Source organism: Acanthochromis polyacanthus, chromosome 9 (genome assembly GCF_021347895.1).
Source record: "Acanthochromis polyacanthus isolate Apoly-LR-REF ecotype Palm Island chromosome 9, KAUST_Apoly_ChrSc, whole genome shotgun sequence".
Taxonomy (NCBI): Eukaryota; Metazoa; Chordata; class Actinopteri; family Pomacentridae; genus Acanthochromis; species Acanthochromis polyacanthus.
Genome location: NC_067121.1, coordinates 9,230,840 through 9,253,645, shown reverse-complemented (window position 1 = coordinate 9,253,645; position 22,806 = coordinate 9,230,840). Strand labels below are relative to the sequence as shown.

The window sequence follows — 22,806 nt, the reverse complement described above, 5'->3', positions numbered from 1 at the left end:
CTTATTGGGACCAGCTTTCAGCCCCTAAACACAAGCCAAGCCTCCACAATGTGACTGTGTGAACAGATTTTCATCCTCCCACTGTGACTAATACGTACACACACACACACACACACACACACACACACACACACGCTCGCACACACACTCTCACAGGGGATGCTGTAGGCTACAATGTTCACATTTTGTAATACATGAGTGGTTTCTGTGTTTTGCTGCAGATAAGCTGACCAGTCACGTTCTGAGCTCTGCTGGGAGGCTACAGATGGCACATGCGTGTGTGTTGCATCGGAGTCTGCGAGCAGAAAACACTACGATGCCACCTGCCATTGCACACACGCTAACACACACGCTAACACACACACACCAGTCCATCCCTGCTTCTCACCTCCCCCGTGTCCACCGAAAAATCTACATCATCTCCTGCTCGCCGTCTTACTCACACACACCATGGCTAGTGTCATTTTCCCACAAATTCTCTTAGTCAGGCCCCTGCTCTCTCATGTACACTCACATATTTGCATAAATGCCAAACTACTCACATGCACACCAGCCCCATCAATTCAAAACCTAAACTGCCTCAGCTATACTTCGAACAATGAAGATCCAATGAATTTAGTGCAGATGATGTCTGTTCTCCTTCATCTTTCACCTCTGGTCCTAAAAGCCATATTATCTTTCAAGAAAAACTGCCAAAATTATGTCATTTATCTGAGCCACAAACTGTAACAACAGAAAGAATTCTCAGATTTTCAACTCTCCCACAGTCCTTGAACTACTCACCTATTACTCACGCATTATCTAAGCTTAAAAGCGTGATATGCCATCAAAATCACAGTACTCTACATGATTCATTTAAAAAAAACTGCCAAAAATCAACGGCTTGCATTACATAGATTCTGGAAGAAAGAAAAAAATCTGTGTAAATTTACACAATCGAAAAGCCATTAGTGACTCCCCTACAACCAACAGTCACATGACAATATGTCACAAAGCAGATAGGAAACAAGTATGTAAACAATTTAAAAATGTAACTTGTAACATATCTGTAGTATTCAGAGTCACTTTTTTTTCCGGTACAGGTGACACCAAAAATGTGTTTCAAGTTGATTCCAGATTTGATCAGTTTTAGTAGATTAAATAATCAAAGAAATTCAACTTATACAACATATACACAGGCTTTTACAATATGTTGTTACTTTTATCAACTGTTAAATTAATTGTCATCTAATATGATAACTGATCAACAGTTTGAGTATTTTTCTAAATAAATCAAAGACAAGATCTTCTAACTGCGGCTTCTTAAGTGTAAGAATGTGTCCTCATCTGTAGCAGTAATCTGTTTTTGTTTTTTTTTTGTTTAGGTTGTAAACGAGACATATGAAGGACATCATTATTATTACACTCAAACAAATCATCAAATAATTTAAGGATAGCCAAATAGATGGATCAGCCGTGGAAATAATTGATTGTAGTGCATTTATGTTTATCTAAATGTAAATTGTGAAGTATTTTTGAATGATTTCAGGACAGTTTGATTTTATATTCACAATGTTTCATTGTTTGCCCGGATACAGCCTGAAAATAATCTGAATTTAATATTTTTTTTCTTGCTACAGTTTTCGGGAAAGCCAAGCTAAGCAGCACTGTTGCTCGTTAGTTAGCCTATTTTGCTAACTAACGAGCAATTTCAAGTGTCGATGTCCTGTCAATGACAAGCAAAAAGATGTAGAGTCGTAACTCTTCGTTTCCACTCGACACAGATTCTTACTCTGACACTGACATTAATTTAAACATGAAACCGAGTCTCAACACACCCAACAAGAGACACTTTCCAAAGAAATTATCTTACTTTCAAAGTCAAATACAAGTCTGAGAAATGCACAGTTGTATCTCCTCTCAGATGTTCGTCGCTTTGGATAAAAGCGTCTGCTAAATGAAATTGTAGAAATCTAGACAAGGACACGCTCACTGATGTTTGCATATGATTTCCTCATACACAAGTTAATAAAACCTACACCCTCATAAATAAAAACCTGCAGAAATAACCTCCTTTGCTGATTCCACTCATCCACCCACATTCATTTAACAGACAAATTACTGAACGACCAGCTATCAGATTCTATAAATGTTAAATTTGGTGTCAGAAGATGATTTCTTTGCAAAGCTCAGTATCTGCAGCGTGATGATAAAGACCATTTCCAGAAACTGAGAAAACACATTTGAGGAAATCCTATTAAAGCCACTGGGATCACATACATCCAGCCTCAGAACGTGCCTCCTCTGCCCAAAAAATAAATTGGGCCAAGCAGCCAGAGTATGAATATCCTCATCCTTCACCTCGGCCGTGCAGATACAAAGCCACGGCAGCGCAATCCTGCTGGGAAATTAAAACGGGAGGCGAGGAGGAGGTGGAATTTGTTCTCATTTAGGAAGCCTTAATCCGACAGAAGAGGGAAGGAGAACGTGTTCCCCCCCTCCTCTACTCTCTTCGACTGTTTAGGGACCCTGAAGGATGAAATGAGATTTGGTGCAAACTCATTGCTGTTTAATGTGGAAAAGTTGAAAGTCAATCCCGACATTTCTGAGAGCAGCAAAGTTTCTGTGTTACTCATGAAAACAAAAAAACAAGCTTCCCTTTTTTTTGTAATGAAAATCCACATGTGAGTGCGAGCCCTTCGCCTGTGCTCAGAAAACGAGCTGAAGTTGAATCAGCTTCATAAAATTCGCTGCTTCCTGAGTCTGTCTGGGTAACTTTAGACTTAAATAAACACAGAAGGGCGTTTCCAAGTCTGAATCAAGAGAAAGTCGAAACTTCTCGGTCTGTACCTGAGAGATTTGGGAGGAAAAAGCCCCTTTGTCAAGCAACACTCAATCTACACCTCTCTAAAGTGAGTTAAGGGCAAAGCAATAAACACCGTGTCACTTCCACTGCACTTTGACATGCGTTAGCCCCTCGACAAGTTCATTTGCAATCACAGACGGGCCTGCCTGACTATACATTCATCCCTCTCGCTCCCAAAAAAACATGTGACATTAATTATCCTGCTCCATTCGGACACAAATATAGAAACTCCAGCAGGGATTGTTTCAGTGTGGCGACGAGAGAGGCTAGCTGACAGACAGAGGGATGAAGAGCAAACAGTTGGAGGCTGTGAAACGGAGAAAAATTGTTATTGAGCAGAACTGCCTGCTGGTGTTGGGACTTAATGACTAGCATTTGAAAAATAAACCAACTTATATGGAGATTAGCCCATTTGCAAAATTAGCTTTTCAGTAATAAAAACAAAAACAGTCAAATTATTCTTGTGTTCTTTGAGGATTACTGCCTCTGGAAGCTCGGCGCTAACACTTTAGCATGATGAACGACAGTAGGACGCTGCCATTAGTTACTGATAGCAGATTTCTATGAGAACACCATCTGATTAATTCAAGGTTATGAAACATTTTCACAGTTTTTACGACCAAACATATAACATACAGATACTGATAGCCTCATGAGAACTAGCTGAAACATAAAAAGGTTCCTTATGTGTAAATCACTCCACACGAAGGGACCATTGCTCAGAATAAAGACCCTTATTTCAGTGTCTTTTGTCGGTTCACAGAGGACTTTGATGCAGGAAACTGGAGATTTTCTGTTCGGATTAAGCATCAAAACACTGCAGGTACTTTCTATTACAATCCATTTTAACCATGTGAACCCCAAAACATGCAAAGGAGGAAGTGTGTTTTAACTGTAAAAACACACAAAAAAAACACTTCTCATAGTCCTTGAACTCCTCATCTGCAATGTGACATTAAATCAGGAAAATTATCAAAAAATCTAAGCTTTAAATCATGATTTTTAATCAAAGTTCCAAAAATAACACATTAGTTCTAACCAGACTGTGTAAACAACTAAAAATTCTGTAGAAACAAGACTGATTAAATCATTTCCTCTGTTTATGTGGGATCCACTGACAAAAATATTCCCAAAAGGATTTAAAATTTGGCAAAATAATTAAATTCTCTTAAGTGACTTAAACTCAACTAAAAAAAAAAATTCCAAATGGTTCACAATTATGTAAAAAATTGGACAAAAAATTACTCACAATGTTTCCACACTGACTTAGACTTCTACAAATTCTGTAAAATAGTAACAGGAGTGATTAAATTAGGACACTCTACTCTGTTTATGTGAATTGACTGACAAAAATGATTCCAAAATGACTTAAAATTCTCTCAAACATCTCAAAACTTTTCAAAAGTAGTTAAAAAATAACACTAAAAATGACTAAGGAATTGTCCACAATGACTAAACATCTGACTAAAAGGACTCAACAATTTTCTAAACTCAGTCAAATTATGCAAAACCATTTAATACAGACTCAAAAAATCTTCAAAATGGTTAAAGAATTTTCCAAAATGAGTTAACATTCTTTTAAACAACTCAAAACTTTTCAAAAGTAGTTAAAACTTCTCTAAGATGACTTCAACTTAATTCAAAAAAGTCTTCAAAATGGTTCACAATGTGTCCAAAAATGACTTAGAATTGAACAAATACAGAATTCCCTAAAATGATTCAAATTCAACTCGATAAAAATCTGCAAAATGGTTACAAAGGGATTAAAATTTGCTTAAAAAATTGCTCAAAAACTGACTCAGAATTCTCCACTGTGAAGTCTCAATGCACTCATATGCCACCAACAATCACCAAACATTCTGAGAATTCTCTTCTGAACTGCAGGCTGTGTTCATGCAGAGCAGACACTTGGCAAGTATGGAAACATAAAACACATACATAGTCAAATATTACAGCAGGCTGATTCACTATTCATCTATTGGTAACACCTGTGGGTGCACAGAAAAATATATTACAAGCTGTACATAAAATAAAACTTACTTTTGGGATATTTTATGAGTGTCATTTTTGTGGACATTTTTAAGTTCTCTCTACATCTAGCGAAGGTTGTGCTCTTTCTATGGAGAGCCTTGACATTACATCGCAGTGAAACGTGAGTAAAAATGTGACAGGAGCATAAAAAAACAACCAGCTTGATGTACACTATACTAACTGTAAGCACAGAATACAAGAGCGAATGATGTTACGCTGACACACTGATGAATGCGCCGTCTCTGCTTTCAACACTCGGGCTGACTAATACATTCACTTCCCTAAAACCTGCTGAGTTTCCTTCATTCAGCACTCCGATTCAAAATTACTGAAAGCTCATGATACAGAGTCACTCGGGTGGTCACAGCGAATGTGCTGAAGTTGATATAATGAACAAATACTATACCAGAAAGCAGTTTAATAAAGGAAAGCCACAGGTTTTCTTTAGAGGCAAAGCGGACATCAAAGATGTGGGTCATCAGGCCGAATACATTCATGTCTGTTGCATCCATTTGTGTTGTGCATGCGTGTACCTCATTGCCTGCAGCACATTTTGATCTGTTTATCATCTACCCCAAAGATCTATTTGGGTCTTCAAACCTCCATGTCCCAGTTGGAGGTCACCCTTGGGCGTTCCTACCCAGACAGATACAACACATTCCTTTACAAGCCGAGAAAGAAGAAAAAGACTTTATTGTCTGTCCTGCTGCTCAACAAACAGTTTAGCTCCACTTGAGGCGTCTTTCCCGTCATGCGTATTTAAAAAGGACAAAGCCTCCCGGGTTGCTCATCCTCAGAACACAGTTTGACCCACTGACTGACCTCCAACCTCCGGATCCCGACACTGACCTGTTCTGGAGTTTGACACGATGGCCTGAATCTCATGGCCTGAAGATCAGTCACTTATATCTGCTAGATGGTTTAAATTTCTGAGTGGTGTCTTGTGACTTTTGGGACACCCAGACACATGTAGGTCAGTTTGATTTTTACGCATTTGACATAGAAAGAAGTGGGTCTCTGTCTTTCTCTTTAAATCTGGCAATTTGTACGTCGTAAGGGTCTGCTAAGTGCCTTCATGAAAAACTGTAATAAAGGCGAAGGCATTTTGAATTCCTATTACACAGTCCATTTGAAGGTATTTTAGAGTTCACACTGGGCCATTTTCACACTTAAGCCAACTGGACGTGTTTCTCTGTTTTCCCTGAGAGCTTTGCGGAGGTGTGAAAGCTGCTGAAGTTGAACCACAGTGCAGAAAAACACTTGATTCTTTTTTGTTATCAGGACAAAAGTGCCTGGAAAATGAAGAGAAATGCCTTTGGTGTTGGCAAAAAAATCGATATTTCTCAGATGTTTGAATACTGTGTTTCAGAAAGGACTCTGCTGTGGAAGGAAGGTCAAGCTTAAGCCCCGAAAACCTTCCTAAGATTTAACAGGAGCCAAATCACCAGATTAAGCGTAATCCCAAAAGTGATACCTACACTCACGTCTCATTGGATGAAAATCACCAAATTTGTTCCTCCAAACAATCAAGCAAACATCTGTTTACTGACATCTGTCCTTTTCATGCTTACTGTACATCCAGTGTCCACGACGGACCTAAACATATTGTGCTTTAACACAAGATTAAATAACAGCACATCGAAGCCCCGCACAAAAATAGTCCAAAACAAGCTTTGCCGTCATTGTAAAATCCAAATGTTTACTCTGACGGATGCCCCTTTGTTGTGAGTGTGTGTGTGTGTTGTTGGGAACATCTGGAGTGTATCAGCGACTGCATCCTGTAAATCCTGGGATTGCAGCTGTGTGTGTGTGTGTGCGTGTGTGTGTGTGACGTTGTCGACTGGGTTTCTCCCCCCCGTTCTCCTGCTAAGCCCTCTCCTCATTAATCTGCTCGTTAAGGATCTAATCTGACATGTGTTTTCATTTTGTGTGTGAAAGTGCGAGTCTGCGCTGGTGTGTAGTTCACCGATGAATCCACAGTAGGTCCGATCACGCTCGCAGCAAGTTGTTAGTTTTATTGTGCGAGCACTCGAGTGTGAGTTTTCTTTGTATATGCAGCCTTGCACAGTATGGATGCATCAGTGTTTCCATATGTGCGATGCGATTCACAGGGTTCGCGACCATAATTGTTTGGAAAAGCAAATCTAAACAATATTCACTTACATAAGAGAAACAATGGCAGGATTCAAAGTTCACCCTTCCTCCCATTAGACAAATATTTGCTGCTGAAAGACACGAGTCAGCTGGTGAAAGTCTGTTTGTTCGCCAGTGTTTGTCCTCTGTTCTTACTTCCAACTACCATATAAATGGTGGAAGTCAATAATTATATTTACTCATAGTCTAAATAAATCCTAAATTTCTGGCACCAAGCAGCATTGTCAACCAATTTTAAAATAAAATGGTCTCACATGTTCTTTCAAACGGCTTAAAAGTGTTTATTTGATCTAAACTTAGTGGCCATTTTGTTTTTTGAAGTGTCTTCAAAATGGAAAATCTAAGTTTCACTACTAATTCAGATAAATATTGAATAATAGTCACATGAATTTTCCTACGGTCTTGGACAATTTATAAATGTTCCCTTGCATTAAAACATTTATGTCAAACCTATATGAGCTTCTTCTAGAAAAATAATTGTCTTAGCTTAGCTTGTTAGCTAACTAACAGACAGAAATCAGTGTATTTTGACTATGGTGTACCCTGAAAAGTTTTGTGAGGCTTTCCTTGCACAAAAACATTGATGTCAAATCTGCTTGAGCTTTTACTGGAAAAATTAATTGAGACAGCTTAGCTAGTGAGCCAATTAACAAACAGAAGTCACTTTATTTTGACTGAGGTGTGCCTGTTTTGTTTCTTCTCCTTAGCTTAACATATTAAATCGACATCTATGAAACCTACATGAGCTTATATAGAACATTGAAAGCTACCTAATTCTGAATTTAAATACTTAAATTATACTGTCTGAAAGGTCTGGAACTAACTTTGAGCCCTGCTATAGGAAGTGAAAGTGGTTACTTGGGAGACATGACTGTTCTCCTCCGGCCTCGGTAACAGCGGTGGCGCTGCACGCTGAGTGGAACCTCATCTCCTTTGGAACGAGTCATTGCTAGGGTTGCCAACCGTCTCTTAAAATATGGAATCGTCCCATATTGAGCAACAAAATTTTGCGTCCCATATGAAACGCACTTTGTCCCATATTACCATGAGAATCAAAAATCAGTCTGTAAAATATCAACGTAATCGATGAACAACAGGGTGCTTCATGTGAAATTTTACAGTAATCTCATTGCCAGCCCTCTCTTACTCTGTGACCAATGAACTGACAGCACACTCACACACGAGTAAGACAATACAGAATCTAGCTCATCTCATTGGTCGAGGGCCTTTCACGTGGAAAGAAGGTATACCGGCAAACAAGAGACAACAACAAAGCAGCATGGATGACACTGACGTGGATGACAATTTTCAGGCCTCGGACACTGCCGATGGAACTCCTCCAAGGAAGATTAAGAGGCTGCAGAAATACAGAAGCGAATGGGAACGAGAATACATGTGGGTGGAAAAAGTGTGCGATAATATTTACAAGGCACACTGTATTGTCTGTTGGCGCGTGTTTTCTGTAGCCCATGGCGGACTTTATGAAGTTAAACAGCATACATCTAGTGCTGTACACGTTAAAACCATGAGACACAATAAAACCAGGGGAATCCTTGACCGGTTTGTTGTCCACCAGGCAACGCCAGAGGCAGATATGGTATGTAAAAAATAAGAATGATTTCTTTTTACCCTTTAAGTCCTAGTCTGTCATCAGTGTTTGGGTAAGCACACTTTGGAATACTGTAATTATATCACCGTTTATGCTATCGGAAAAAAATCCAACGGTTTCTGAAAGCTGAGTCGTTGCACTTTACAGGTAATGCGTAGTTTTATTTAATTTTATTTGTCATTGACAGTAGTTTCATTAATACCCTCCCAAGAAGCAAAAGAAGCAGCCACTTTGTTCCCAGAGAGAGAACTGCCCTGTGCGATTAAATAAAAGCTGCAAAAAAAGCTTAATTTCATAGTTTTTTTCCCCACTAAAACACTTAAATTCTGTTTTAGTGTTTTTCTTAAACCATCAGTACACTCTTGTCGCAGGAGGTAAATTGTACATAACATAACGTCATTATGGGAGTCATTAGGTCATTCCCTCACACAGTAGGGTTTGTTAAGTGCCCTAGTGGCCAGGTGTGAATTGGTTGTTATTTTGCACTGAAAAATATATTGTTGAATAAAAATTTGTTTTCCATGCATTTGTATCACTCAAAAACATGCATTTAATTAAACTCAGGTTTGACTCAAAAAAGGTTAAAAATCGTTTCACGCACAAATAAAGGCAAAAAAAATTTCACCATGCCGGGAGGGGTGAAGGCAATTGGGTCGGCCAGCCCTGCCAGCGAGGTGTCCCTTATTTATTTTTCAGGGAGTTGGCAACCCTAGTCATTGCTTTGGCCTTTTTGACTAACTTTTCTGGCTAGCTGATTAGCTTAACTTTTTCAGTTACTCTCATATGTAGGACACATATTTTTAGCCTATATCATACCAATAACTGAGAAGGTTGGATGATCTTAGTTCAGAAAGGTTCAACACTTTCAGTTTAGAACAGTGTTTTTGTTCAGTCTTACATTTTTGGTTCAACTTTCAGATTAAACAAGCTGCTCCCAATCTGGTACCAAAAGCTAAAAGAGACAGAGTCAACAACTAGCTAGTGAACAAAGGGGAACATTTGGAAGCTAAAAACATATTTTTCCTTAGGAAGACAAACAGAATATTGAATGTACAGTCACAAGGTCGCACAAACAGAACTCCAAATGAATATTAATGCAGCTCTCTGCCTTCTGGGTGTGTATGCTAACATATTAGCCACATCAATACTCTAAGGCCATAATATTTCACTTTTTTTGTTGAGTCCATAGCTTCTCTTTTTACAAGTTGATTTTTACATTAATAATGCTGCAAACAGCCTTTGGTGATAATGAGGTTCAGATGTAAAGAAGTGAAACAGCAGCTGTAGGTGGGCGACGATTAGCTCAGTCATCATTTCGCGTAGAGTTTTCGGTAAACAGAGCCAAGGGCTCAGATTGGACACAGTGTAAAGTTCACCATCATTTGTCAAATGGAGCAGAGAGCGACAGAGGGGGAGAGCATATGGTGAACAGAGGAGAAAGTGGGATGAAAACATAACAAGTGCACATGGAGAAGACAGAATGATGACGGTCGGAGAAGCAGAAAGTGATGGAGCAGGACGAGAGTGAATGAAACATGTGACAGACCAGCCTGAGGCCAGAGGAGGAGGAACAGTGAGAGGTCTGTCACCGAGGTCAGGATGAAGCCTGACCATGGCAGCCAGCCTGAAGCCCTCCTGTCCCTCTGAGTCTGCTCTGATCTCTCTTTATCCTTCCTTTGCTTTTTTCTCTTCACCTCTTTCCCCTTTTGCTTTCTCTTCATCTCAGAGATCAGTCTCTTTCGTATGTAGCAGATTTTCTCCTGATTTTCCGCCTCTCCTTTTCCGCTCCCGTCTTCTTTTTCATCTCTATTTCCACCTTTTTGTGACCACAAAGGATTTAATGATCAAACTAATGTTCTGCTTGGGCACTTTAACCTCAGCAGGAAGGCTTCCCAGACTGAGATCTTATTGCAACGTGGGAAATGGTGCCATTTGGGAAAGCGAATATGGCACTAGAAAAGAGAGAAGTGCACTGATACATGAGGTGGTTTCAGACTGCACCTATTGAAACGCTGAATATTTAAATCTCTTTTGCACATAATGGTGCTGAAAACCTATAATCAGACTCCAAATTGTTTTTTACAAGGATACGTGAGAATTTTCAAATTTGTCAGTGCAGTACTGATGGAGAAACGCAAACGAAATTATATCATATGGTTCATTCAGACTAAAAAACAACTGTTGACTGACCTAATTCTCATGGTTCTCTTACACTTCAAAGTAACAAATAGAAGGAACCCAACGCTGCAAAACACAGGACAAACAACTAAATTATTTTTGAAGGCTCACGCCTCAAATTTCCTTGGACGCGGGCCACAGGCCAATCGCTCTGTCACAGCAGCGCATTTAGACTTCCTGTTTTGTGTGGCCGTGGTGGAACTGAAAAATACAACCATCTGGAAGGTAAGCTTTTATTTTTCTCTGAAAGTGGCAAAGTCAGACTGAGCACTGAGCACAAGGCTGGTGAAACAACGCCTCAGACTGAAGCCACATAAAAAAGGCTGAGATTCTAGACAATATTTTTGTGATGTGGCACAAACACAAGACTAAACAACTGACGACAGTGCTGCTGACTAATGTCTTACATTTTCACGAGATGAGAGAAGTTTATCCAACGGTATATTCAGCAGTCATGCTTCTATCCATATATCCTGCCCTTCTTCAGGTTAATTCATCCATTCAACCATCAATCCATCCATTCACTGAATCATTCATCCATTGATGCATTCATATCCTGCCATCCATTAGTCAGAATCCATATATTTTTGTCTACCAATCAACATATGTATCAAATAACCACTATATATTCATCCATCCTTTCACCAGCAGCCAATAATCCAATCATTCCCCATCCAGGTATGCATTCTTTCATCCATTAATTCATTAATCATTCTCTCCTTTCAACCTTGTATTGATTTATTGATTTGTCCTGCCCTTCATTCATTTATCATTTATCAAACTATCCATCTTGGAATTCATCAATCCATCTCTAAACAATTTAACTGTTGTTGTTATGTTATGGATGGGTAACCAATCTGTTTTCCCATCCATAACCAATCAATCAATTCATCCATTATTCATCTGTTGATTTGTCTACTCAACCTGCCATCTGTCCATTTTTACCCACTGATTCTCCATTCAGCCGACCTGGCATCTGTCCATTCATTCATTCATTCATCTTGTCATCAGTCCTGCAATCGGGCAGCCATCGATTGAGTTATTGATCTGTCCTGCCATAATCTATCAGACTATGGATCACATGCACCAACAAAACCATGCATCCATTGGTTCAGCTTTTCATTCTGACATCTTTCTCTCTTCATCCAACTATTTGTTTTCTCATTCATCCACCAATGCATTAACTCACTATCGATCTGTAGAGTCATCTATCCATCATCCATCCATAGATTTATCTGTCTTTCCATTTATAGATTTATTCGTCTGTCCAACATCCATCCATCTATAGATTCATTCATCTATCATCCATCTAAAAATTCACCCATGCATCATCCATCTATAGATTTATCCATCCATTATCATCCATCTATAGATTTATCCATCAATTGTCCAACCATCTACAGATTTATCCATCCATCTATAGATTTATCCATCCATTATCCATCCATCTACAGATTTATCCATCCATCTATAGATTCATCTAGCCATCATCTGTCATCTAATCAAGTCCACCAAGTCCAGTCTGCCATCCTTCCATCAGTTCATCCATTAAACATCATCTGCAAATCAGCTGTTTCTTCCATTTACTACACAGCAAGTCATCCATCCATTCATTCTGATTCTTATCACTGATGGTCCAGTGGCCAATCCATTCATCCGCTGTTCCATTTATCGAATTCTGCCATTCGTCCATCCTTTTTTTTTACTTCATTCAACTTCCTCTGCCACCCCATTAACCAACATCCATCATTCAGCTACATGTCTATTCAGAATTCACTCTGGCACAACAACAGTGCATGCAAACCTGTGCTTTATGAATTTTATGTACATTTAAAAAGGCCCTGTATAATATATTATCTGCATGTCGAGAAACCTATGTAATATCAGTATTTTCCACATTCAAAGGAAGATGTGCATCTACATATGAAACAATCTGTACAATATCCACAGTATTTGCCTATGTTCCCAGTTTATTTGTTATTTTTCTGCTGATGGTTCTACTTTCTCACACTTTTCCATTTGCTTCTGTAAGATTACAAGTTTCCCCAACATGGGATTAATAAATGCTTATCGTATCATATCTTAACTAATCCTATCTGATCTATCTATCTATCAAACAACTGATTGATCCATCTATCTTCCTTGGATACAGCCATCCACCCTCTTTGCATTGTCCAATGTCCAGCGAAGAATCCATTCATCCATCCTGCTACCCAACAGATATCCATTTTTCTGCATCCAGTGAACCACCCATGCATCAGTCAATCCATCCTTCTATTAAATGATGCACTCATTCAGCAATCCAGCCATTATCAATCTGCAATCCCTCATCTATCAGTTTCTTTAACCAGCTTCAACTCAGATATACTGTATCAACTCCTGATCCAGTTTTTTAGGAAGATCAACTATAGAAACACAAGCTCCTACCAATCACCACACATACAGACACACAAAATGCCCTCCAAGTGTGTGACACCTCCAGGCTGTAGGATGTCGGTCCTGTGACTGTCTCTCTGCTTGTGGAAACATTTTTTGACTAATCATGGAGCATTCTGCCTCGGGACACACTGGGAGGAGGAACCAGTCCTTCTATCGCACTCCCTCTGGCTTTTCTCACTTTCTGTTTTTTCACCAGCCCTCCAGCAGTCTCCTCTTTAGGATGGAGAGTTTGCTGTTTATGTCCCTGAAATGTCAAGATGCAGCAAAAATAAAAATGTGTTGCTGGGAAGAGAGAGCTTAAAGAGAGGGAGGGGAAAAAAACAAAATCTCTCCTCGGATATTCTTACCCTGCTATTTATTAACACGGGGTGGTCCACGCGTTGTGATGAAGTGTTGTAATTATCCTTGTAGCTGTACCCACTTTTCCTCAACCTGCCTCATCTACCCCTGTTTCAATTTGTGGGTTTTATACTCACAATTTCCAGTCTATTAAGTTCATCTCGCCAATGCAAGTCAACACAAAAACCCTGTAATAAATTATGTGTGATTCTCAAATTACTGCAACCTCCAAAAGTTTCAACCAAAACTTAGCATCAGTCATAAATAAATGAAGGACAAATGAATGTATGTGTTTAAGAAAGAAAAGGAAAAGTCAGAGCAAGTCGCAGGCAGGAATTAGCAGTGGGAACGGTGAAGTTCATTAGTGTGTGCGTAACAGTGGCGGTGCTGAAAGCTTGGAGGTCATGAGACTTGGCTAATAGGCAAACTTCCTCTCTTTTGGATTCTGGATTCTGTGGTTTTCTCTGTTTTCTCAAAAGGCTGCATTGTCAACACTGTTTGCAGCTGGTCAACAACTCAGATTAGCGCATGGGAGTTCATGGAAGTTCAACTTTGCTAGCGGTCACTGAGTTGGGCCAGAAATTGGCGTAGAGACAGAGTCCCAGAGTCTGCTTTCATGGCTGTTGTTTACTGTGGCTTACATTAAGATGGCTGACACAACATCAAGTTTTAGTGAAGTGTTATTCCACCATGAGCCACCTGGTCTCTTTGCATCTATTGTATTCTTCAGGAGGGATGACCACCATTCTTCCAAAAGATATTCACTTATTCATGGTTTAAGTGTTAGGAGTGGACACTGCTGAAATCTTACATTTGTTATGTTTATCTTGGTTTTCAAGGCACCTATTACTATTGTGTATATGACTTTGCACCATTGGTTTGGCCATTTAACCACACTAATTCATTTAAAAATCAAAAAACACACTAGTATTAATGAAAACAGTTGTTTCATGTATCTTTAGCTTTGTTGTCAATCCAACATTTATAATTTTTGCAGAAAAATAAAGGTTTTTTTTTAATTTCATCTGTGAGCTGTACTTATAAACGTTAAGAATCCCAAAATGATTCATTCAAATGTTTTGTTTTTTCCGATCAACAGGCCAGTAAAACAAGAGATCGAAATAAAAAAAAAATCTAATTTACTGATTAAGATAAACCTTTTAAGTTGTACACATTATTTTCAAGGGTTTTGTTGATATAATTATGTTGGTAATTGCATCAACTTAATATTGTACCTAATTTAGGCTCCCATTTCTGCATGAGTTGATTTAAAATTAAATTCTAGTTGATGTAACTTGATGAAATCGGCCTGATAAATACATTTTACAACTTAGGAGCAACTTAACTGTAAAATTTTGCCAACCTAAATGATTACAGTATCTAAATACATAACACTTAAACATTCACTTTATACAACAAAGAAATATCACTTTGAACAACCTCATTTCTATGAGTGAGCAACTTAAAAACTTGGGTTTATACTATAAATGATTACATAAGTGCTAATTAATAAATATGTTTGCTTTTACAGAAAAACCCTAATTCCTCTAACTTAATGTAGTTTGTTGGTTGAACATAATTTTTTAAGGAGTTGTCATAACTCAAAAAAATAGATGCAAACTAAAATGTTTTGTTGAATTCAAACCTAATTCTTTGAGTGTAATACTTGGGATAGGACTGTAAGAATAGAAAGGCTACAACCAAATAAGGTTTGACATTTTGGTTTAAAAATAACTTCAGTTATCAGGTTTGTCTTTGGGTCCAATTTGGGACTGATGAAGATTGACAGAGGTTCAGAAGAGCAGATGCTATAATAAGCTACCTGCCAGCTTTGTCTACCAACAAAGGTTAAGGCACAACTTTTAATTCATGGTAGAAAAATTCCAGTTTGGACATTTAACCACACAGAACTAAAAAGACTGCAACAGCCAGCAACTTAATATGGCAAAAAGTTTCAATAAATCCAATATTCATCACCGAAAGGTATGGAAACGGTAGGTTTTCCCTTCGAAGTTTCCCTCAGTGTGAATGTGTCCTTGGGAATTTGCAGACTCTGTAGCGTAGCTGTGTGCAGTAAAGAGTGAACTCGAAACATACTGTAAGTGACAGAAAGTTAGTGCTGCCTGTGTGTGTGTTGTACATGTGTGAGGTGCAGACTGTGCCAGTGCAGCCTCGTGTAGGAGGAAACAGTTCAGCCAACTCCTAAAAAGATGTCCCAAATTATCCGGCCACCGACGCATGTTCCTTACCCATGCCTCTGTTCTATTTTACCGCACTCCACAGGGATCCACTTTGTCGGCCACGCTATTTCAGACGTGGACGTGAGACAAGGCTTGTTCTGGTGCAGTTCCAGCTTGGCTGCAGAGGCTGAGCCGACGGATCTTAATGTGTCTGAGGGAAAGTGTTACTGCTTCTCGTCTGTTCGCTGAGCACAGAATTTGCCACTTGAGAGTTTGTGGAAGTAAAAGGTCGCTGGTGGAATTATCACCCAGGCCGACTGTTTTCCAATAGCTTGCGATGCCCATGTGAAACCACAGATTCATCTACTTGACCTCAAAGTTCAGCTCAAAAGATGCTAGAGTGTCTTTTTTTTAACAAATTGAAGCAGGTTATGATCCATAAAGCTACAATCAAGTGTTTTACATAATATTGGTATGTTTGTGACGGAATGGTTGATTTTAGATCTAATTTTAATGCACAACTCCTCCCATTTCTTCATGAATCACCCCTGTAGAAAACACTTCCTGGCTGACAAATATGTATTTTTAAAAATACTGTAATTAAGGATCATAATTACAAACCCTGGGCCGTGAAGTTGCACGGGGAAGATATTTTGTAAGACAGATGTCAGAAATGTAGTCGCTGTTTGCTTGCGGACGCCAGTGCTGTGGATTCTCTGTTCGGTTGCAAACACATTTCACAGCAGTGAAAACTTGGTCCAATAATTTAATTATTGGACTCGAAGAAATGGGCAAGCAGTCACATGCTGTCTAATGATGGAGGAGGTGGGGTTGTCATTCCAACAATTAATTTCATATACATATATATATATATATATATATATATATATAAATATATATATATATATACTTGATTATGTCCCACTGGTTTTTTCCTCACAGAATTTCTGAATCTATTAGTCTACTTAAATCAAGCACAGATTCAAAGTGGGTTACTGGATAAGAACAGTGCTTTGGCAGTGATTTTTATCTACAACTGAAAGATTAATTGTCTGACAAGTAACTGGCAATGATTTTGGTCATCATTTGTTCATTTACGCCACTTTTTGGAAAAAAAATCCCTTATTTTTTGTTTTCAGCTTCTCAAATGTGAGAATTTCCTTGTTTTTATCTGACTGTTAACAGAATTTGCTCGATCTTTGGACTGTCGGTTGGACAGAACAAATCATTTGAAGATGTCAGTTTGGCTTCTGTGAAAATGAAAGGGACATTTTCTTTCTTTCTTTGAGTAAAAAATCTACAAATTAAAATGACAGGTCAATTGATATGGCTTTTTTTTATAGTAGGAATCAAGGAGATCAATATCCAATATTTGGAATCAATTTGCAGAAAAATTGTGGAATAAAGTAATCAGACAAGACAATCTCAAAATCAAAATGTCTTTGATATTGTTGGTTTTATATAAGTTTAATTTTAAAAAACTTTTCAAAATGTAAAAAAAAAATAAAGAATTGCTGCTGCATCTTTAGATTTGCTGCTAGCAATACTGGAACCAATTAACTTTTGACATTTCAGCTTAAAAATTACTTAATCAATCATCAGAACTGTTACTGGGTCAAATTTGGATCCAACAAAGATTCAGTGTCTTGCCCCTAAGTGTCTCCCAGCTGCCAACAGAGTCTGTAGCACAACTTTAAGACGTTAAATTCAAGATGAAACAGAATTTTCTTGTTGCTGTTTCCAACCAAGTCCTCACTAAGTGCAGCATCACATTCAGTAGCTGACATTATCCCATCCATCAGTGGAAAATAAACTCAAAAGACATGATCAGAGAAAATTCTGAAGTGGTACTACGGTCTCACCAAAGGCTCGAGGCCCCCCTTGATGGGCATATTTCGAACATTTGACTCCTTCCCAAAAACAACACCGCTCCTGCCAAGTCGGAGAGCTATGAGCTACACTCCGTCATCATCCAACATAAACTCACACAACAAATAATGAAACCAATCGAGCAGAGCCGAGGCCCCTAAGAAAACAGCCCAGTGACATGTTGCAGGGTGGCCAGGCTGTTGAGCCGTCACAGGTTCCACTCCTGCAGGCCTGTCAGGCTTAATGTACAAATGTCCTGACTGCAAGACGTGGGATCAGGTGCATGTTTAAAAAAACAGAAACTGAGCTAGAGAGGGGCAATTAGATGCAGAAAAAGATTAATTTGGACAAAGTATGACTTGAACTTATTTCCTTTGCCATGTTTCACACTTTGGGCTGCACAGTGGTCTAGTGGTTAACACTTTTGCCTTGCAGCAAGAAGATCCCGGTTCAAATCCCGGGGTGGGCCTGGGATCTTTCTGCATGGAGTTTGCATGTTCTCCCGGAGCATGCGTGGGTTTTCTCCGGGTACACAGTCCAAAAATATGCTAAGGTTGATTGGTTACTCTAAAATTGCCCGTAGGTGTGAATGTGAGTGTGATTGTTTGTTTGTATATGTAGCCCTGCGACAGACTGGCGACCTGTCCAGGGTGTCCCCTGCCTTCGCCTGAGTCAGCTGGGATAGGCTCCAGCACCCCCCGCGACCCTCGTGAAGATAAAGCGGTGCATAGAGAATGGATGGATGGATGGATGTTTCACACTTTTCCACCATTCAGACGTACACAACTGTTCAAAAGTTTGGGGTCAACCTGACAATTTCATGTTTTCCATGAAAACTCACATTTTTATTCACGTGCTAACATAATAGCACAAGGTTTTTCTAAGCATCAATGAGCCTTTCAACACCATTAGCTAACACAATGTAGCATTAGAACACAGGAGTGATGGTTGCTGGAGATGTTCCTCTGTACTCCTGTGGAGATATTCCATTAAAAATCACCCGTTTCCAGCTACAATAGTCATTTACCACATTAACAATGTCTAGACTGGATTCATCATTCATTTAATGTAATCTTCATTGATTAAAAAACTGCTTTTCTTTCAAAAATAAGGACATTTCTAAGAGACCCCAAACTTTTAAACGTTAATGTAAAACAGCTCGATATTTTTCTCACCTGAACAGCCTCTGCTGGTTCTCAGCCAGAAGTCTACATGCTCTCTGACTAGTTAATACTCAAACGATTAGCTCATGATGGACCCTGATGACACCGTAATATTTTATTTTACAACCGCCTTATTCCAGCACATTAACCTATGGAAAAGTAATTTAGGTAGACAATAACACCCTGTAGGTGGTGCTCTACGGTGCCAAGCACTGTCTAAAATTTTATCACCAGGATTTATTGCATTTCATTAAGTAGTCAAACAGCATTATTGCACACTTACACTGCCCCGTGGGTTATCGCACAGAGTAAGGTCAGTGCAGAATCTGCTCTGGAAGAAGCTTTCCGGCATGTTAGCGTGCATCGCGGTGGAAGGTGAATAATCCACTGAAAGACACACAATATCCACTATCTGTCCCGAGCACTAATGGTTTATTAGTCCCTCGGTGGCGAAATGTGATCCAATAGTATTGGAGGACCCCATCTGTGAGACAGCGCCGGACAGCTATGGCAGTGATTTACACAGGAGCCGTTTATGGAGCTTTTAAAAAAGACAGAAGAGCCGACAAAAAAACAGGCTTATTTATGGAAGAGAGCAACACATGGGCTGTTGTGTGGATGCGCACAATCGAGTGTGTGTGAGGAGGGGTGCGGGGCTGCATGGGGGCTTGTTTACAGGTTTTTGCACAGTAATGCGCAAGAAGAAAGCACCATCAGAAAGCGCAGGAATGGCATTTAGTGTGTGTGAGCAACATGCATGTTATATATGAAAGCTTTTCTATTGTGTATCAACCAAACGGCCTCCTGAGTGACCACAATCTAACAAAGCAGCATTAGTGATCAGAAACAGGGCTGTATACATGTTTATTCATCTTTAACTGGCCATTTTCATGCTTAGTCATGATTACTTGGTTCAAAAAAGCCACAAAATAGTTAAAAATCCCCATCACAAGTCCCTAGTATCCACATTTTGTCTGATCTGTAGTCCCAAATCTAAATATGTTCACTTATCTGTCATATCAGGCAGAGAAAAGCAGCAAAGCTTCACATCATTTAACAAGTTGGAACATTCCTGCACAAATAAACCGTTTGTTAAATATCAAAGCTGCTGCTGATTAATCTTTTTGTCTATCCACTATCCAATTTACTGCCTTGCTGCTGTCTTAATAGGAAACATGAAGGTGGATGAACAAGCGTGAGGTAAAAAAAAAAAGAGAGAAAACAAACAGATAAAAGCATTAACTGGTGCCTCTTTCAGCATCCTTCTAAAAGCCCAACGCAGCAGCACTTCTAACAATTTGTAAAATCAATTTAAATCCAGGCAAGCAGGTAAACTCAACCTCCAAAATGAAAAGCAAACACAGCTTCTCTATTCCTGCAATGAACAAACTCAACTCCCATCAATCAAAAGTTGATCCAGCGAGACTTTCCAAGCTTACTCTCCTCAAGAATCAGACCAAAATCCCAGCCAGGGACAAATTCTTCTTTCTTATCAGCATTCCAAAACCCATCAAACCCCATTTTCCTCTGAAGTCACTGCCTGCTGCCATATCTCATCCTTTACACCTCCAATTCCCTGGGAGCAGATGTGTGACTCCTTGGCCAATAGGTGGCAGAGTTTCACACTGTATCCAGGCAGGATTGAGGAGGGAGCAAAGGAGGAGGGTGGGAGACGGAGAGGAGAGAGAGAGAGAGCTAGAGAGAGAGGGTGAGGAGTGAACTCTTACTTGCAGTCTCTGTCCTCCAGATCAAAATGCGGATTGAAGTTGATGAGGATCTTCTGACCGGGTTCAGGGGCGGTGATCACCCAGACGCACTGCTGGGAGGGCGGGTAGGCGCCGGGATAGCCCGGGGAGGTCAGGTAGTCCGCGGTGTGGATCTCTATATTCCCTCCGCATTTATCTGCACCGCGAAAAAAAGGCAGAAAGTTAGAGCAGAGAAATGGACTTCGAGCTGCACTCTCATGCTGACTGATGGCGCATTTTGTCGTAAATGATCGAAGTGCATCAGGGAAGGAAGGGAGGGAGAACTAACAAGTCCAGTTTGGAAACACCATAAATCCAAACATCCAGAGCAATTTTTATGTTGACAAATACAGAAAAGAGCACAGATTCTTGCGCTAAGAGCCCATCCGTACATCGGAACTATAAATTCACACAACAAACATGTCTTATCGCGTTGACAAAAGGTGCTAAAACTTTACGATTGTACTAATTTGGAAAAGGTGTGGTATAAAGTGAGGCTGCTCTGCATCAGCGCCATGAGGTGTGATTACACCCATGAAGGTGAAGGCAGGCAGGATGATTACGTTTAATTTTCTCACTGAATGATTTATTAAATTGCTTGTAGCCGAGATCATGCTTCAGTGGCGCCGCGCGTAAACGCTCCAAAAAATGCGTGTTTGAATGGATGAAGCCAACAGAGCTTAAAGGCAAACAGCCTCATTTCTATTAAAATGAGGAAATATTAATATAGCGACTTGTTGTGCAGCATAGTTCATGTCTGTGGTGGCTCTGAGGTAATTTATGCTTCTTTTTCTGTATTTTTGCTTTAATCCTTTTTGGCATATTTTGCGCAATATTCGTATTTTCTTTAAATACGGGAGAGTAATTCTAGTAAAAACAGTATTTGCGTCGGTTTAAGTTGAAGCCCTGCAGAAGTGCTCCCAAAGGGAAAGCAGAGGCATAACAGGTGAGAGGTAACAATGGTGCAAAATGATGCAAAATGGATCAATATTCAGCTAAGCTGCCTGTTGTCAAGCCACATGTATTCATCCAAGCAGTCAACACCTACCAGTCTGAGTCAACGAAGAAACCAAGACGACTTGGGTGAAAAGGAACAATAGCAATCCACTACGCATCCTTATTAGACAGTACAACAAAGGCATTCTGTAGAAATTTTAAAAAGAAAGAAAATAAAGACAAAAGGAGGGGAGGGGAACAAACGTCCGAGGAGTTTACGTCCAGAGAGGAGGAAAAAATGAGCGAAATCTGTCTCAAAGTAAGAGATGTGGTTGCTGTAGGGTCCCCAGCATCCTGTGAGCTTCAGCACCGGAGCCCTGCGTCTGTCAGGGAGCAACTTGCCATCTCCTGGAAAAGCAAAAAAAATAAAATAATAATAATCCAAATGCAGAAGACAAGAATCAGAAAAAGGTTGGAAAATTCCGTTCGCCAAAAGTGGCAGCTGTGCGCCTCGATTCTTTGCTCAAATCTCTCACTTCTGCCACCAGACAGGAGCGATACGCATACTTCCAAGTAGGAAATGAAAGCACAGAAATCACTAGTTAACCGGTATTCAGTGAAAAGCAGCCGCGGGGAACATCGGAGCGCCTCTCTCCAGATCTTCACTCCTGATTTCAGTCCAGCTCTCTCTTTCTGTCTCCGCGCCGTCTGACTGACCGCCACAGCAGAAATGTCAGGAATACGAGGCGAGTCAGTTTAAAGTAACAGCGGAATTTCCACTCCCCAAAAATTCCTGCTCCGAGACGCCGCTGCGCGCAAACCAGCAGCGACGGACCGCGCTACAAAGAGGGCTGGAGCAAACTGACACCGGTGCGCCCTCTGTGCGCTCCCGACGCGTGCATGCAGGGCTGGAACTGGAGAGGAGAGAGAGAGAGAGAGGGGAGAAAAACGAAAAAAGAAAAAAGAGAAACGCGGAGGCACACTCAGGCTGGCATGTGGGTTTGATAGGAGGTGTGGACAGTGACCACATGAGCAGCCACAGCACATCAGAGTCACCAAGAAAAGCACTCAGCGGACATTTGTTCGTTTTGTCTTCTGTGACCTAAATCTGGTAGTTTGTGCCACTGACCAGATATGATCACGTGTTGTTCTGATCATGCAAACGTCGATAATTTACACAGATGTACCGGGTTTGGTTTTTTATGATATAAAATGTGAAAACATAAATTTGTTTGTTTAGTGGATTCATTCACTGAAAATAAAACTTGAATTGTTAACTTACAATAATTGTGCTTTATAAATACTGAAAAGTGTAACA

General features: G+C 39.8%; 1 protein-coding gene across 1 annotated transcript in view; it reads right to left on the bottom strand.

Moving 5' to 3' along the window:
• LOC110954670 (neuropilin-1a-like) overlaps positions 1–22,413 on the bottom strand; it is a 117,747-nt gene extending 95,334 nt beyond the window's left edge. Inside the window, exons 1-2 of the mRNA XM_022199299.2 lie at positions 21,601–22,413; positions 20,535–20,709 (exon numbers count right to left, since the gene is read on the bottom strand). Coding sequence (XP_022054991.2) covers positions 20,535–20,709; positions 21,601–21,694 — 269 coding nt within the window. The 5' untranslated portion in view covers positions 21,695–22,413. The remainder of the gene's footprint in view (positions 1–20,534; positions 20,710–21,600) is intronic.
• Positions 22,414–22,806: the final 393 nt, after the last annotated feature.